The following is an 18,725-nucleotide window of genomic DNA, read 5'->3' as shown; positions in this document are numbered from 1 at the left end:
CTTACTGTCATAGGAAGGAAGCTGACAGCACCATATAAGCAGAACAAGTCTTCATTTTCTGTTTGCTTTGTTAAAGCTATGACCTGAAAAATTAGTTCAACTCGCTGAGCAATCTGTTTACTCAAGTCAAACACAACTCCTAAGAAAGTGACTCTCCTTTTACCTAAGGTGGACTCTTCCAACTAGAATCACGGAATGGTTGAATTTACTAGCTGGAAGTTACTTTGTGTCATCCAGGTCAGTCTTCTCAAACTTTGATAACCATACAAATTAGGCAGGGATTTTGTTCAAATGCATATTCTGATTTAAAAGGTCTGATGCTGCTGGTCCCCCAATGACAGTTTGAAGAACAAAAAATCTACGCCTCATTTTACAAATGAAGTCCAAAGGACTGAAATGACAGTGACTTTATCATTATTCCAATGTTTTCCACTATTTAGCCTAATTTTAAAATACCATGAATTTGAAACAAGGACTGAGTGATTTCTGGCAGATGAGGAAAAAATATTAACTTCACAAAATTCTTAGTTTTGATTTGCTTTTTGTTTTCCATGATCTAACCACATGCTAAAATGCTGTGGAGATTCATTGCTATTAGAGAATCATTTTAATCCATACATAACCTGTTCTTATCATAATCCATTAACAGGCTCACTGTGTTCCTATAGGTGCATGACAGTGTACTGAGTATCATGTCATGATATACTCACTCTTCCATTCAGCCACCTTTTCTATTTTACCTTAGTTAAACAGTTCCAAAGATTCTGGTTATGTTCTGCAGGACACTGTTCAATATGAGGCTAGATTATTCCATCTCCTTCTTCCACCTCATAACTAGAAAGCAAGCTTGAGATAAGAAAAGAAACAGGGGCTTCCCTGGTGGCGCAGTGGTTAAGAGTCCGCCTGCCGATGCAGAGGACACGGGTTCGTGCCCCGGTCCGGGAAGATCCCACAAGCCGCGGAGCGGGTGGGCCCGTGAGCCATGGCCGCTGAGCCTGCGCGTCCGGAGCCTGTGCTCCGCAACGGGAGAGGCCACAACAGTGAGAGGCCCGCGTACCACAAAAAAGAAGAGAAACAGGATGTCTTTTCTCTACTTTTTTTTTTTTTGCCACGCCACAAGCCATGTAGGACCTTAGTTCCACCGACCAAGGATCGAACCCGTGCCCCCTGCAGTGGAAGCATGGAGTCTTAACCACTGGACCACCAGGGAAGTCCCTGTTTCTCTACTTTATGACTCGGTAATTTAAAAACTACAACTCAGAGTTTCCTTGAGAGTTAGTTTAATTTACTGGGTTCTGGGGGGAATTCTGCCAATCTCTGTTATCCTTTTCATAGAATTTTAAAACCTTTAATAGTAATATTAAGAAATATTTAAATATGTACATGTACTAATTATTAGTTCTCTGGTGTCTCCATTCCTCTAGGAAAGCAAGTAGAGGGTGACTAGTAATTGTCCAAAGGAGAGAAGGTGCTTCTCCCTTTGAGCCTCATACCCTTAGCCTCTAGGGAAAAACAGAATGAAACTTAAGCCTAATAGCTTCTTATTTTAAAAATAAATTCTATAAAAACACAAATAATGTCAAGAAATACCTGTTGCATGTCCACTAGGTACAAAGCCCTATATTTCATACAATAAATGTAAAATGCAACTTTTGCCCCTGAGTCTAGTTGGGGCAGTCTACTTAGGAAGTTCACACATAAACTGGTGATAAATAATTCAAGATTGCATAAAAATCCAAAGCACTAGGGCAGTACAAAACAAATTGCTAATTTTCTGGAAGAGCAAGTAAGAGCTATAGAAGTTCAGAGAAAGGAGTGATTATGTCCAGCTAGGGTGGAGAAAAAGATTTTTTTAATCTCTGATAGCAGTTATCTCAGAAGATAAGAGTGATATGAAACAGAAGCAGCTGTCTTTCATCTGGAGAGGACTTTCTCAAGGCCTACCTAACTGAAAAAATGCTTTATGGAGGCCTAACTGAAAAAAAATCCTTTGTTAAGTTGTAAAGTCATAATGTAATTTCAAAGAGACCTGGGATCTCTGGCAAGTTAACATGAGATAAGGCCACAGGCTGCTATTTAGCCTTGTCAGGTCTGCTTTTCCTTACTGGAATCCCGACCTCCAAGACCCATTCCAGTGTAGGATTGTAAGATTCTCGGACCCCTTGGAAACTTTTGGTTTGAAAACTTTACTAGACTGTGAGTTCACGTATAAAACTTCCCCAGCATCTAGCAAAGTCTATGGCACTTGCTACGTGTAGGTTGACACTAGGATTTTCAAATCAGCTTTTCATTTATTGAACACGTGTTTTGAGGGTTTACTACATCATAGTCCCATGCTAGACACGCAGGTAGTAATATAAAAAACCTTGCCCTCAAGGAGCTCACACTAGCAGACATGTGTCAATGTAAAGGGCCAAGACAATTCAGTGGGGGAAAAAATAGGTCTTTTTCTTGGGGGTGGGGTTAATTTGTTTTAACAAATGATGCTGGAACAATTGAATATCCATATACAGAAGAATGAAGTTGGACTTCTACCTAAACCATTTACAAAATTTAGCTCAAGATGGATCAAAGATTTAAGTATAAGAGCTAAAATTATAAAACTCTTAGAAAAAACACAGCAGCAAATCTTTGTGACCTTAGATTGCCACCAAAAGCACAAGTAACAAAAGAAAAAGATAAATTGAACTTCATCAAAATTTAAAATGTTGGTATTTCAAAGGACACAATCAAGAAAGAGAAAAGTCTTCCCTCAGAATGGGAGAAAACATTTGCAAATCATATGTCTGATAAGGGACTAGTATTCAGATATACAAGTAACTCTTACAAAAGACAACTTAATTTCTCTTTGTGGGCAAAGAATTTGAATAGACATTTCTCCAAAGAAGACATACAAATGGCCATAAAAGCATGAAAAATATTCATTATTAGTCATTAGGGAAATGCAACTCAATCACTTCATACCTACTAGGTTGACTATAATCAAAAGATGGATGATAACAAGCGTTGGCAAGGGTGTGCAGAAATTGGAACCCTCATACATTGCAGGTGGGAATGTGAAGAAGTGCAGCTACTTTGGAAAACAGTTTGACAGTTTCTCAAGATGTTAAATATTGAGTTACCATATGACTCAGCAATTCCTTTCCTAGTTATATAACCAAGAGAATTAAAAACATATGTCTGCACAAAAAGCAGTACACAAATGTTCATGTAAGCATTATTCACAGTAACTAAAAAGTGAGATCAAGCCAAATGTCCATTAATTGCAGAATGGATAAACAAAATGTGGTATATCCCTAAAATGAAATAGTATTCATCTGTAAAAAGGAATGAAGTCCCGAAACACATGACAATGTGGATAAACCTTGAAAACACTAAGCAAAAGAAGACAGGCACAAAAGGCTACATATTGTATAATTCCATTCATATTAAATGTCCATAACAGACAAATCTATAGAGACAGAAAGCAGATTAGTGGTTGCCAGAGGTTTCAGGAAAGGGGGAACGGGGAGTAATTGCTTAAAGGTCTTGGAGTTTCTTCTGGGGCGATGAAAATATTCTGGAATTAGATAATAGTGATGGTTACATGACATTGTGAATATACACTGAGTTATATGCTTTAAACAGATGAATTTTATGTGAATTATATCTCAATTAAAAGTAAATACCTGGTAAGTATTATTAGAGGAGTATAAACAGAGTACTATGAGAGCGCTAACTCCATCTGGGTGAGGCTGTGAAGCCCAAAGGATGAAAAGGTTGAGCAGAATCTGAAGAATAATGCCAGATGACAATAGTGGGTGGAGAGGGTCAGCATATGGAAGAGGCCAGGGCATGCATTTTGCAGGTGGACTTCGGTTCCAAAGCTAATCCTGCCACTTACTAGCAGTATGACCTTGGACAGGTTACTTAATCCCACTAAAATGAGTACCCTCATCAGCAAAATGGAGGATAATGATACCTGCTTCATGGGTTTGCTGTGCAAATCAGATAGGATACTGTATGTAGAGCACTCAGCAAGGACAGTTGGCCCTCCATATCCTCGGGTTCTGCATCCACAGATTCAACCAACTGTAGATCGAAAATATTAAAAAAAAAAAAAATTTCAGAAAGTTTCAAAAAGCAAAATTTGAGTTTGCCATGCTCTGGCAACTATTTCATAGCATTTACACTGTATTTACAAATATTTACATAGCATTTACATTGCATTGGGTATTATAAGTAATCTGGAGATGATTTAAAGTATACAGAAGAATGCACATAGGTTATGTGGAAATACTACGCCATTTTATAGAGAAAAAGTGAGAACCCATGGATTTTGGTATCCGAGGGGGTCCTGGAACCAATTCACGGTGGCTACCGAGTGACAACTGTATTTAACAAGTGTAGCCTTCTCTTTCTCCTCTCAGCCTCCCCTTATTGCCATTTTAGGTGAATTAAAGTTGGGTGTAAAGGCAGGGCAGTGAAAAGGCCTAGCTTTTGTCTGCCTGATGAGAAATTTAATGAGGATTAAGTATAAAGGCAGTTGGAAGCAGAGGAAGAAGGTGTTTTAGAGTCAGAAAATAAAGACTCTGTAAGCCACAGAAGGAGCTTTGGATTTAGTCCTAAATCACCTGAAATTTTAGGGAGAAGAAGACTGTAAAAACATTGGTTCTTTAGATGAGAGCAGAGGGAAGAATGACCCAGAAGAGACAAAAATTCTAGGACCTCAGGAGAGGACACAGATTCTTAACTTCATTAAGTAAAACCAATGCCTACATCTTAGAAGCACTTGATGAGGCTTATTTGCTGGTAATGAATTGCTAATGATTATTTGATGACAGATTTTCTAATTTTTCTTAAATTGCTTGATCCAGCAAACATTGTGATAAAACCAAACCTTAGATGATTCCAGCAAAAGAAGGTGCTTGCTTATTCTGGGGAGCAGTGCAGCTCCAGTCTGAGCACTATGTGGCAAAACTGAAAGCCTTGGTTCTAATTTTGACTCAAGCAGGTTATGTAACTTGCTGTGTATTTATTTCCCTTTCAGAGAGTAAATGACGACAACTTTAACCTAACTGACTTCAAAATATTATGAAAATAAATAAATGTTTCAAAGCTCTTTGAAGTCCATTGATGGAAAGTACCCTTTAATCCAAAATTGCACTATGTAACTAGAGAGTGAAATCTTATTCTTTTCCTGAATAAATTTTTAGTGTTCCCCCTCCAGTCTTGCCCTTGAACATTTCTACAATTACAACAACAACAAAAACACCTTCTAAATTCTTATTCTGAGAAAAAGTCCCTGCAGTATACTGCAGTAAAACTTTAAACATGTACATGGTGCATTGTAGCTACAAAACATTTTGACAAATACAATCACATTTCTGGTAAATATTACTGTTATCCCTGCTTTACTTATGATGAACTTGGTGTTCAGAGAGGTTAATTGGATTGGCTAAGAGCACCCAGCTGGAAATGGGAAGGATCAGTGCTTAAAGTCAGGTTCTTAACTCCAAATTTCAGGTCCTGCCCATCTTCCTGCATTTAACGAGACAAAGATTTATATACACAGATGTGGTTTCTATCTTTCATCTGAAAAATTTAACTGGGGAATGAGCATTCATGATACCTAAATTAGGTTGGAAATGTATTAATCATGCTTTTTATTTTGTATATTTTATGATGCTTTGATAGCTTGGTGGCCTTACTGACAGAGGAGGGGCTGCCCCTCCCAGGGCTTTTATCTCTAAAAATTATCCTAGAGATAGCAAATGACTTCTCCTCTGTGAATGTGGCTTTCATATGCAAACCAACCAATCCAAAGCCCATATCCTCGACTTCCTCCTTTATTTAATTCTCATACACCAAGCCAGTATTTCCCCTGTTCTAAATCACCCCTCCCCACCCAGGGCCAGGTACTGGACAACTAGAGACCACCATCGCTATAGACCAGAGCCTGCTAAAAATATTCAAACTATCCAATCCCAAATTTACTTAAACTTTCATATGCTGCCTCTTCCATTCCTTTCTGCAGAAACTACAATAAAGCTCTGGGCCATGCTTTCTCTTTCACTCCTTCTGCCTCCAGACTGACCCTGGTTCTTCCCCACGTGGCCCTGCATGGTGTGGCATGCTCCCTTTCTTTGGGAACTGTAAATAATAAACTCTTATTTCAAAAGCAGTTGTCCTTGTGTCTGTCACCTTACCATACCTGATTAAAACACATCCCAGGTGTGAATCAAGATAAGTACAGTTGAACAATGTAGGAAGTTAGGGGCACTAACTTCTGTGCTGTCAAAACTTTGTGTGTAACTTTACGGTTGACCTTCTGTATCCACAGTTCCACAACCACAGATTCAACCAATCACATATCATGTAAGTACTGTAGTATGCATTTACTGAAAAAAAATCCATGTAAAAGTGGACCTGCACAGTTCAAACACATGATGTTCAAAGGTCAACTGTACAGTATTGTTTCTTAACTAAGAATAAGTAAAGGACTGAAGAAAAAAGAAAGCAATGCTTTATCCATCACAGACAGGGAGTGAAAGAACAAACACCCTTTTTTCAGTGTGTTACTTACACACTTATTTATTTCAACACATTTATTTAGAGCTTACTATGGTGCCTGGCACTGTGCAAGGCACTGAATATACAGTCATGAAGAAAACAGGTTTATTCCCTGTCCTTGTGAGATTCACAGTTTAGAGAGAAAAAATAGGCAAGAAAATAAGTGAACAAACCCACAATTACAAACTGTGGTACCTGCTCCAAGGGAAATAAATATTGTGCAGTGACAGAGAATAATGGTGGGGAGAACTCTATAAATTGATCTGGAAAAACCTCTCTAAAGAAATGACGTTTATGCAGAGAATTAAAGGGAAACAAGGAACTAGATTTGCAAAGTATGGGAGAGAATATTCCAGGATTGTATGGAAGGCCATGAGGTAAGCAAAGTGGCATCTTTGAGGAACTGGAAGAAAACCACATACACTGACATGGAAGGATATACTATTAAGTGAAAGTGGTTGCAGAAGAGTGTATATAGTCCAATACCATTTTTGATAAAGAGATACATATACTTATATGTATGTTAGTACATAGAAAATCAAAAAGAATATAAAATAAGCCGTTAATGATTATTTTTGGACATGGATTGTAGTGGACTTTCACTTCCTATTTCATATATATTTCTGCATTATTTAGATTTTTGGACAATTTTGTATTCAGGATTTGCTAGAGGTAAATAATAAAATTAAGTTCTATATCATTGTATGCTTCTGTCACATAACTTTTCCCCAACTTCGCTAACTTTTCATTCCTGTTCACTAGCTTTGCTTGTTCCCTATAATGTATTTTGTTCTGCCTCCTGTTGTCTCTGGCATTTTACGTAATTAAGAGAGACTTATCTACCATAAATAGAACATTACAATTAAGATTTAATATGAAACTGATATGACACTGTTTATTTTAATACATTAGGAGCACACAGGCAAAAATCTATTCTCAGATACTGACACTAAATATTTTAAATTACAGCATATGCATATTAAAAAATGTATCTGCTAACTAACTTTTAAAAGTAAGGGGGACTTCCCTGGTGGTCCAGTGGTAAAGAATCTGCCTTACAATGCAGGGGACACAGGTTTGATCCCTGGTCAGGGAACTAAGATCCCACATGCCTCAGAGCAACTAAGCCCCTGTGCCACAACTACTGAGCTCATGCGCCTCAACTAGAGAGCCCGCCGTGCCACAAACTACAGAGCCTACACGCTCTGGAACCCTCATGCCACAACTACAGAGCCCATGCGCCCTGAAGCCCGCGTACCACAACTAGAGAAGAGAAAAACCCGTACACCACAACTAGAGAGAAGCCCGTGCACCACAAAGAAGATCCCGTGTGCCGCAACTAAGACCCAAAGCAGCCAAAAATAAATAAAATAAATAAATCTTAAAAAGAAAAAAGTAAGGATGGCCTCATAAAAATTGCATAACTTTTGGAAATACAATAGGAGGATTATTTTCCTTTACTTTAAGCATAATAATTTGTGGCAAAATTTTAAAATAATTACAGCTATGCTTAGTGAGCGTTTATTATGCTCTACTGTTTAGATACATTATTTCATCTTTTTTCAACTTGTACAATAAGTGTGGTAAATACTGTCCCCATTTTTCAGATTAGCAAACTGGGGATTAGAGCAGTTAAGTAAACTTCATTTATTCAATGCATAATTATGAGCACTTAATGTTTAAAGAACTAGGAATGTAGAAGTAAACAAAATGTGTAGTTTATAGCCTGGAGGTTGATGGGAGTAGTAAATAAACAAACAAATATGCACATAACATAATGTGTGGAGCATTGAAGTGTCATGAAGAAAAGTAAAGTGAGATAAGGGAAGGAAAGTGACGAGAAGCCCACGTTGGGTTAGGTGGTGGGGAGTGAGCTCTGAGGAGATATTTGAGCAGAGTCCTGGATGAAGTGAGGAAGTGAGACCTGTGTAAAAGGCTTTCCCAACTGGGAAGTAGCAAGTGTGAGAAGGAAAAGCAAGGACGCCAGAGTGGCTGGAGCAGAGTGAACAAGAGAAAACTCTCTGCTGAGTGTGATGGGCACTGGATGATTTGAGCAGGACAGTGATGTGATCTGATTTACAGCTATAAAGCTTACTTAGACTGCTCTGCAGAGAGTAAATTACAGAGGAGCAAGAAGAGAAGCCGGTGACCTGTCAGGAGCCGATGGCAGTGGTCCAGGGGAGAGATGATGGTGGCCTGGCTTGGGCTGATAACTGTGGAGGTGGTGAGAAGTGTCACATTGCCTTGGTTTGTACTTTGATAATTTCATGCGTGTTCATGATAGTGTGGCCAGAGATGAGGTTTTATTTGTATATATATCTAAATTTTTCTTGAAAACAGTTGACTTACAGTGTTGTGTTAGTTTCAGGTGTACAGCAAAGTGATTCAGTTATGATGAGGTTATATTTTGAAGGTGGAGCTGATAGCATGGCAAGAGGTCACACAGCTAGAGAATGGCAAAGTCAGGATTGAAATCTAAGTTTGTCTGTTTCTACAGCTCTACGTAGCACAACTCTTCCAGGCTGCCACAATGCTAAGTAAACATTAAGCAAAAAGCAGAATGGAAATGAAAGTCCATAGCAGCTTCAAGTGTTTATCAAGTACCTACATGCTTGAAGGAAGGCTTCGTGGCACAAGGCAAAAAACTCCGGACTGGATGGATAGGAGGTTAGGAGATCAGAGTTCAGATTCTGCTTTTGCCACGGATTCTTCCTCAGCATGGGTCACATGACGTCTAATGACCCTTTAAGCTTTAAAGCTCCCAGTTTGTGCTATTCAGCCCCTGGGGAAACATAGCCAACTAGTAACAGTGCCAACCACAGGTATACAAGGGAAGATAAGATTGATAAGCATATGATTAACATACTGATTATTGTAAGAGTAGATGAGAGGTGGCAGGCCTAGACTGTCTTTTCAGTTTCAGTACTATTTGCTTTAGTCAAAGTATTTGGTTTTAGTATACTGTATTACTTTCAAGGAAAAGAGGAAGCAAGTCCATATACTGCGTCATTCCAACCTACGGGATATACTAGAATTTTAGTCCTCATTCATCCAAATATTCAAGCATTCATTCCCTCGACAAGCATTTAAAACCTATTGAGTATTAGGCATACTCAGTAACATTTATTGAACAAATTCAGGTAAAGGAAGACTTTGATAAAAAGTTAAAAGAAGAAAAAAGAGAACTTTTTTAGACTTTACATTTGGTTTTTTAAGGCTGTACAACAATCTTGTAAGGTGTTGTCCCTCTTTTTTTCACATTATAAAACTAAGACCTCAAAAAAAAAAAAAAAAAAAGCAACTAAGACCCAGCACAACGAAATAAATAAATAAAAAACAAAACAAAACGACAAAAAAAAAAACTAAAACGTGAAGCAGTTTCCCAAGGAGGGTCAGTACTTTACCAGAATTCAAATCTGGGTCACTTGACCTTCTGTCTCACCATATAGGATATTAGGACAGCAATCAAGTCTAGATGGGGTGTAGGACAGTGTATGTACTACATTAACTACCCTGCAAGTGTCCAGCACGAGGTGATCAGTATTTAGAACACAGGTCAGCATACTTTTTCTGTCAAGTGGACCATTACAGCGTCTGTTGCAACTACTCAACTCTGCCCTTGAAGCACAAAAGTAGCTGTAAACGAGTGAGTATTGCTGTGTTCCAATAAGACCTAATTTATGGACACTGAAATATAAATTTCACATAATTCTCATTGTCACAAAATATTCTTCCTTGGATATTTTTTTCAATCATTAGAAAATGTAGAAACCATTCTTAGCTTGAGGGCTGTATAAAAACAAGCCCAGGCTGGATTTGGCCTGTGGGCTTGTGTTAGTCAGTTTGGGCTGCTATAATAAATACCACAGACTGGGTGGTTTAAACAACAAACAATTATTTCTCACAGTTCTAGAGAGTGGGAAGTCCAGGATCAAGGTGCTGGCAAATGTGGTGTCTGGTGAGAAACTTCTTCCCAGTTTGCAGACAATGGCCACCTTGTTGCTGTATCCTCACATGGTGGAGAGAGATCATCTCTCTCATCTTTCTTCTCCTAAGAGCACTAATCCCATTTATAAAGGTTCAACTCTGATGACCTAATTACCTCCCAAAGTTTCCAAATACCATCACATTGGGGATTAGGGCTTCAACATTGGGGGGGGGACACAAATACTCACTCCATAGCAGTTTGTGAGGGGAGCTCCGGCATCCGTGAAAGGCTCTGTGATCGCTCTTCTCTGTAGGCCAGACCTTACAGTGGGAACTGTAGCCACTGAATTGGGGAACCTAAATGCAACAGGAGTAATTGGATCCTAGGGTTGCAGGGACCAAGTGGCGGCACTGGTGGACAGCAGAGTCAGAGCAGCAATCCGGATAGTCTGACTTGTGCAGACCTATGTCATTGGCTAGTTGATCATGGTATTCCTAGAAGTGAAACAGATAGGAAACCTACGAAATTCTTTTTTTTTTTTTTTTTTGTGGTACGTGGGCCTCTCACTGCTGTGGCCTCTCCCGTTGCGGAGCACAGGCTCCAGATGCGCAGGCTCAGCGGCCATGGCTCACGGGCCCAGCCGCTCCACAGTATGTGGGATCCTCCCGGACCGGGGCACGAACCCGCGTCCCCTGCATCGGCAGACGGACTCTCAACCACTGAGCCACCAGGGAAGCCCTAAATTCTTACTTGAACAGTATCAGTAGAAAAAGTTCTAGGTCAAGTAAACAAAAGTCTAACCTGAATCATAAAAAGAGAGTCATATCCCTTCAATCAATTCCCAGACTTGAGCTGGTTTACAGACCTCAGTACCCCTTAAATAAAGAAGAGGCTACATCCCCGACAGAAAGGACACTGGTACACCAGCCAAAGTTTATACAGTTAATCTTTCTCCAGACTTCACCAAAGGGACCTACAACCTTTTAGCAGGGTAACTGTGCACTGGGGAAAAAGAAATAATCAGACCATTTGGGGACTGCTGGATGCTGGCTCTGAACTGACATTAATTCCAGGAGATCAAACATCAGTGTGGTCTACCAGTTACAGAAAGGGCTTATGGAAGTCAGGTGATTGAAGGAGTTTTATCTCAAGTTTGTCTCACAGTGGGCCCAGTGGGTCCCCAAACCCATCCTATGGTTATTTCCCTAGTCCTGGAATGAGGAATTAGAATAGATACACTGAGGGATTTCCCTGGTGGTCCAGTGGTAAAGAATCCGCTTCCAATGCAGGGGACACAGGTTCGATCCCCGGTGGGGGAACTAAGATCCCACATGCCGCGGGGCAACTAAGCCCACGTGCCGCAAACACAGAACCCGTGTGTCCTGGAGCCCACGTGCCACAACTAGAGAGAAACTCACACGCCTCAATGAAAGATCCCACATGCCGCAACTAAGACCCGACACAGCCCCCCCAAAAAATAAAAAATAGATACACTGAGCACCTGGCAGAATCACCACATTGGTTCCTTGACCTGTGGAGTGAGGACTAGTATGGTGGTAAAGGTCAAGTGGAAGCCAGTAGAACTGCCTCTACCTAGGAAAATAGTAAACCAAAAGCAATACCGTATTCCTGGAGGGATTGCAGAGATTAGCGCCACCACATCCCCGCTCAACTTGCCTGTTGGCCTGTGCAGAAGGCAGACAGATTTTGGAGAATGACAGTGGATTACTCTAAGCTTGACCAGTTGGTGACTTCAGTTGCAGCTGCTGTACCAGATGCGGTTTTTATTGGTTGGGCAAATTAATATATCCTCTGGTACCTAGTATGCAACTATTGATCTGACAAATGCTTTTTTCTTGATACCTGTTAGTAAAGACCACCAGAAGCAGTTTGTTTTCAGCTGGAAAGGCCAGCAATACACCTTCACAATCCTACATCAGGGCTAAATCAACCCTGCAACCCTATGTCATAATTAGTTTGCAAGAATTTTTTTTTTAATTTATTTATTTTATTTATTTATTTTTGGCTGTGTTGGGTCTTCGTTGCTGTGCGTAGGCTTTCTCTAGTTGCAGTGAGCGAGGGCTACTCTTTGTTGCGGTGCGCGGGCTTCTCATTGCGGTGGCTTCTCCTGTTGTAGATCACGGGCTCTAGGCGTGTGAGCTCAGTAGTTGTGGCTCACGGACTCTAGAGCGCAGGCTCAGTAGTTGTGGCGCACGGACTTAGTTGCTCCGCGGCATGTGGGATCTTCCCGGACCAGGGCTCGAACCCGTGTCCCTTGCATTGGGAGGCGGATTCTTAACCACTGTGCCACCAGGGAAGCCCAGTTTGCAAGAATTTTGATCACCTTTTCTTTCACATCATATCACACTGGTCCACTGGTCCATTACATTGAAGACATTATGCTGATCGGACATAGTGTGCAAAAAGTAGCAACTACTCAACTTATTGGTAAGACATTTGTGTGTCAGAAGGTGGGAAATAAATCTGAGAAAAATTCAACGACATTTCTTCTTCCATGTCAGTGAAATTTCTAGGAGGTCCAGAGGTGCAGGGCATGTTGAAATATCCCTTCTAAGGTGAGGGATAAATTGTTGCATCTGGCCCCTCCTACAAACAAAAAAAGAAGTCTAATACCTAGAGGGCCCATTTGGATTTTGGAGGCAACATACTCCTCATTTGGGTGTGTTACTCCATCCCAAGTGGTAGCAGCAGATAGGAATGCTGTTTGGAGCCTTCGGCAGGGCCCTATAGGGAAATCACAGCACAGGTCCTCAGGATTTTGGAACAAAGCCCTATCACCCTCTGCAGATAACTACTCTCCTCTTGAGAAACAGCTCTTGGCCTGCTACTGGACCTTAGTAGAGACTGAATGCTTAACTATGGGTCACCAAGTTACCACGCAAGCTGCTCATTGTGAACTGAGTGTCATCTGGTCCACCAGACCGTAAAGTTGGGTGTGCATAGCAGCATTCCACCATCAAATGGAAGTGGACTGTACATGATAGGGCTGAGCAGGCCTTGAGGCACAAGTGAATTACATGAAGAAGTGGCCCAAATGCCCATGGTCCCCATTTCTGCTATACTGTCTTCTCTCTCCACCATGTGAGGATTCAGTGAGAAGGTGGCTGTCTGCAAATCAGGAAGAGGGCCCTTACTGGACACTGAATCTGCCTGCACTGTGACCCTGGACTTCCCAGCCTCCAGAACTGTGAGAAATAAATGTTTGCTTAAGCTGCCCAGTCCATGGCCTCTGTCATAGCTGCCCAAACTGACTAAGACAGAAATAGTAGTTTGCCAATCCCTAATCTAGCATTCAGATGAGCACTGTCCAATAGAACTTTCTGTAATAATGGAAATGTTCTATATCTACACTGTACAATATAGTTGCCACTAGCCACATATGGCTATTGAGCGCTTGAAGTGTGACTGGTGCAACAAAGGAGCAAAAATTTTTATCCTTCTTTTTCATTCCTGGAGCCTTTTACCATTTCTTTAAGGATTAATACAGTTTGCCAACCAGTTTCCCTGTCTCCGGTTTTACTTTCCTCCAATCCATCCTTGCTAGAGGGACTTTTCTAAAATATACGATGCTGGCACTTCTCCAAAGCAACGTTTCCTGGAAACTTCAGAAAGAAGTTCAGCCTGTTAGCATGACACATAAATCTCTTCATTAGGAAATCACAAAGAGGTAATACACCTTCCTCTGTTTCATCAGATAAGTGATGATAAATTTCTTGAGGGTAGTCCTTTATCATACTTTGCCTCCACTAACATTTCACACAGTGGCTTGCTGAATGATGCAGGAACGAAAACTTGATTTTGCCCATGGAAAGCTTAAGTTAGAACCCCATTTCTGGTACAGTCTAGCAGAGTCACCACAGGCATTTAATCACCTTGAGCCTCATTATATTTCTTTTTTTAAAAATAAATTTATTTATTTCATTTATTTATTTTTGGCTGTGTTGGGTCTTCGTTGCTGTGCACGGGCTTTCTCTAACTGCAGAGAGCGGGGGTTACTCTTCATTGTGGTGCACGGGCTTCTCATTGTGGTGGCTTTTCTTGTTGCGGACCATGGGCTCTAGGCACGCGGGCTTCAGTAGTTGCAGCATGCGGGCTCAGTAGTTGTGGCTTGCGGGCTCTAGAGCACAGGCTCAGTAGTTGTGGTGCATGGGCTTAGTTGCTCTGAGGCATGTGGGATCTTCCCAGACCAGGGCTCGAACCCATGTCCCCTGCATTGGAAGGCGGATTCTCAACCACTGCACCACCAGGGAAGCCCGAGCCTCATTATATTTCTGTGCTAAATGAAAATGATAACTAGGATTGTTGTGATGATCAAATGAGTTTGTGGAAATCCTCTGCTTTTAGTAAAAGGCTATACAAATGCTAGTTGTTGTTATAATAAATATTGGGTTTTGAAATGTTTCTAAAAAGCAGTACTGGGGATTCTCTGGAGGTCCAGCGGTTAGGACTTGGAACTCTCACTGCCGGCACTGGGTTCCATCCCTGGTCCGGGAACTAAGCTCCTGCAAGCCACTGCCAAAAAAAATAAAAAATAAAATAGAATAAAATAAATAAAAAGAAGTACTGGCCTGATTTTACCTAATATATGTTCTGACTTTTAAAGCCAATCTGCATGAGATGACAATATAGATATAGGCCTTAGATGTTCAAAGGAAAGAGGGATGAAAAGGCATAATTTTGGCCCATTTATTCCAAACATTCCTTTGGATTACGCATTTTTCATGTTTAGGTCTAAGACTGCTTTCTTCAGTTTTGTTTTACTAAACAAAAATGTCAGCAATACCAATAGACAGTTGATTTTTTTTTTTTTTTTGGCCACGCAGCATGCAGGATGTTAGTTCCCCAACCCGGGATCAAACCCACACGCCTTGCATTGGAAGAGTGGACTCTTAACCACTGGACCACCAAGGAAGTCCCAACAGTTGATTCTTGAGAGTTAAATGGCAATGGCATCATATGAGCAGCTCAGAAAAGAAAGAAAAAGTAGTAATATCTTATTTTTAAGCATCTACAGGGACTTTTCAAAGGGGACTTTCTCAGTGAGTTCTCCTAGGAGTAGGAGGAATGTCACTGCTTTAGATAAGAAAATAAGGTAAAGAAACAATGTTAACATACAGGGAGAAGTGGTAAAGGACAATTTACCTTACATAGGCAGTGGTCTCTTACCTTCCCTAGGGACATCCTGATCACAGGATTTATAAGATTAAGTATACTTTTCATTAGACCATATTACACTTTGCGATGAATTTATATCACTAATTCATTTCTCAGTTCTTGAAATGAGACTCCACCATCTTAAAACGTGGAAAAAGAAGGCACTGTTTGTGATCAGCATGCTGTTTTTGGTGAAGGACAGTAAAGATTTATTATTCCTTGAACTTAAGGTTGCCAAAGCGCTCGATGGATGTGTCAGATCACTTAGAATGTGTGGCTATCTCTGTAAAACCCACTTCACTCTCCAGATTAAGATTTGTTGGAAGACAGGGACTTGTTTCACGCAAATTTGCATGTTTGTCTCATCCTGCTTCAGATTAGTTGCCATATGCGTAGAATATAGTAAATTACATTAGCAAACTAGTGGCCATTCCTGCTTGTTCCCTGCGGTATGCAAGTTTGCAATCTCCACTGACCACTCTGTAAATTCATGTCAAACACATGAGTGATATTCATAGGGTAATCATGACGATTCCTTAACCGTCCACCTTATGGGGATCTAGAACACTGTCTTTGAGCCCAAGAGAGGAATTGCCGGTTCCATTCCCAAACTGCCATGCGCCCCAGGTAACAAACCCTGCAGCTACCATGGCATTTCCTTTCACTGACACCTCATCATCCAATCCTCGTGGTATTCTCTTCCATCTCACTCTTTGCAGTTCACATAGGCTTTGATATATTTTAGATGTTCTTAAAAATTTTAACAGTCTAATCAGAACTTTTCACATGTTAGTTACAGACACCCTCCCCAAGAGGAAGAAGACCCTAAGCAAAAGAAAGCGAGCACTGGGGAAGGTGAGACACTGGTATCTAAACTGGAAACCTGGTCACTTTCCACAGCAAGCAAGGCTTGTACTGGGAAGGGGGATTGGAAGACGAGGCCCCCACGTGACCTCGGGGGCCCGAGGCTAGCCGACCCCGCCCCCTCCCTCGCCGCCGCCGTGGCCGCCGGGGGGCGCATGCGCAGCCCATGGTAGTGATGGAGGAGAGAAGATGGCGGAAGCGGAGTGAGTTACTTGCTGGTGACTAATGTCGTAACCGGGGGGCGAGTGGGGGGCAGCGACACGTCCCCTTGAGCTCAGGGCTCTTTCGCGGGCAGTGCGGGGAAAGGGGGACGTGAGAGCTTTCTTATCGTGGAGGACCCCGCTTGGCCCTTTTGGGGAGACGGAGGAGAACTGTAAGGGTCCGGTTACCTCCAGGCGGGAGCGCCCCTTCCGCCGTCTGTCCCCGGATTTGCGGGGCCCTGTGCGCAGGGTTGTCCCTCGGACCCCGACCGTAGGAATCTTCCGGAAGATGAGCCCGACTGGACCCCTCAGGCGCTGTCATCCCTGCAAGTGGGCCCCGCGGGCAGCCTTGTGACGGCTGCCGAGCCGGGGCCCGCGGAGGCTGGGTAGGGCTGGGCGGGCACTGCCAGGCCTCCTTCGCGCTCGCCTCCTCCCCCCCCCCCACCCCGCCACCCCGCCCAGCGCCACCCCACTGCTTCTCAGTGGGAGAACGCGAGACGTGGGGCTGCTCACCGCCCTCCCCCGGGAGGCTTGGAGGAGGTGTCGCAGCGCCGGCCTTGCAGCGGCGGGGTCTGTTGCGAGTCTGACGAGGCTGAAAACGCCCTGCAAGGAAGGATCTTCCTTTCCTTCGGGTCTCTGGCTGCAGTGTTGATGCCGCCCTAGAGGGCCACATTCCTGTGTGGCGGTGTGATGGTATGCTTAGTTAGCGACTCAAACTTAGTGTTTCCTGGGTAGGCCGCTGGTGCAGCAGAACTGCCGTTTGTATTTTGCAGGCAAAACTGTGCGTAGACGGCGGAGTTACCAAAATTGTTCTTTTGTGCCAGGTCTCCAAATGCAGTGCACTGGCTTGGCCAGTTCTACCCACCGATGTTTAGACCTGTGTCTCGCATTTGGATTCTCTGTGACCATATTTAGTTAGTTACTGAACTGCTTACCGTAGGGTTTGAGGTTGGGCACATGGCTGAGCAGAATAGCACTGTAAAAGGACCAGAATTTAAGCTGGCTTTTTGCATATCTTTGGTACGTGGTTCAGAAGTGCTATGACAGGTAGTAATTTGGTAAAAAGTTTATCTACCGCTATGTCTGTATGCTGTTGAATAGTTACCATATGATGCTGTGATTTGATGATTGGAAGGCAGTTTGCAAAACTACAAACCGCCCCCCCCAAAAAAAACCCAGCGAAGCATAAAGATGTGGTATTTACTAATCAAAATAATTAGTAAGAGTCAGCTCCCCCCCCACTTTTTCCTTTCACTTTTCCTCTTATTAAATCGGGATTTTTTTTAACCATTTGATTCCTGAAAGAGCACATAAATACTATTTACATACATGATATAAAGAACAAAGAAAATTTGTACATAAAAGGACACCGTATGGGAATAGTGCGTGCATACACAGTTAGTGCCAAATTCCTTTGTCTTTTCATGAAGTAGAAAGTGTTCTTGTTACATTCTTGTCAATGGTGCTTCTATGAGGTGGGTCAGGTTTTGTCTCTCAGAAGAAAAGACTGATAAGAAAAGCAGATAAAGCCAGTATATTCTCAAGTGTGCTTTTCACCATTGTGGTGCATTTCTGACCCTTCAAAAAAATATTGTAGTTCTCGTTTACTAACAATATTAAGCCCCTCAGAATTGACTTAATATGTTGTTTGAACTTGTTAAAATACAGATTCTGTATTTAGTGGAATTTTGTACCACAGCAGTGAAATGAGTTTGTAATATTGTAGGGAAAAGAATCAGTGTGGTACAAAACTGCACTTTACTGTCCGTACATGAGGAAAGTGACATAATTATGCTGTTTTCAAAATTTGGAGCTATTATTTGTGAAAAAGAGATTTTTGTAAGGAAGTGGAGAAATTGTTTTCAGCTGCTTCTCTTATTTACCCAGTCAGAGTAATGTGCTTGTGAGTATTACTCAGTTATTACATGTAGTGAGGACAATGTTGTAGAATAATTAGAGGGAAAGCAGTGTGAGTTAATAAATTATTTTTTAAATTATTTTCTAAG

The 18,725-nt window shown here is 41.7% G+C and overlaps 1 protein-coding gene and 1 long non-coding RNA gene across 11 annotated transcripts in view; one reads left to right on the top strand and one right to left on the bottom strand.

The window, feature by feature from the left end:
- Window positions 1-1,068: 1,068 nt before the first annotated feature.
- Window positions 1,069-17,126, bottom strand: LOC137224900 (uncharacterized). 2 transcript variants are annotated; one of them, XR_010943564.1, is made up of 6 exons: window positions 16,909-17,126; window positions 12,103-15,013; window positions 10,728-10,974; window positions 9,161-9,334; window positions 3,962-4,071; window positions 1,069-3,559 (listed from the first exon to the last, which is right to left on the bottom strand). It is a non-coding gene; the product is annotated as an uncharacterized lncRNA (long non-coding RNA). The 2 variants fall into 2 exon arrangements; XR_010943565.1 differs by lacking the exon at window positions 9,161-9,334.
- Window positions 16,655-18,725, top strand: part of PHC3 (polyhomeotic homolog 3) — an 85,383-nt gene continuing 83,312 nt past the window's right edge. For 8 of the 9 annotated variants that reach the window (XR_010943561.1, XR_010943562.1, XR_010943563.1 and 5 more), the window contains exon 1: window positions 16,655-16,722. Coding sequence is in view for 5 of the 9 variants with exons in the window: in XM_067737995.1 (XP_067594096.1) it covers window positions 16,709-16,722 (14 nt within the window). In the remaining 4 variants the exon portion in view is untranslated. Of the gene's footprint in view, window positions 16,723-17,212; window positions 17,413-18,725 lie in introns of those variants that run through there. The other variant, XM_067737993.1, reaches the window with a different exon arrangement.

The sequence above is a fragment of the Pseudorca crassidens genome, chromosome 5 (assembly GCF_039906515.1).
Source record: "Pseudorca crassidens isolate mPseCra1 chromosome 5, mPseCra1.hap1, whole genome shotgun sequence".
NCBI lineage: Eukaryota > Metazoa > Chordata > Mammalia > Artiodactyla > Delphinidae > Pseudorca > Pseudorca crassidens.
This window is presented reverse-complemented; position numbering and strand designations above follow the sequence as displayed.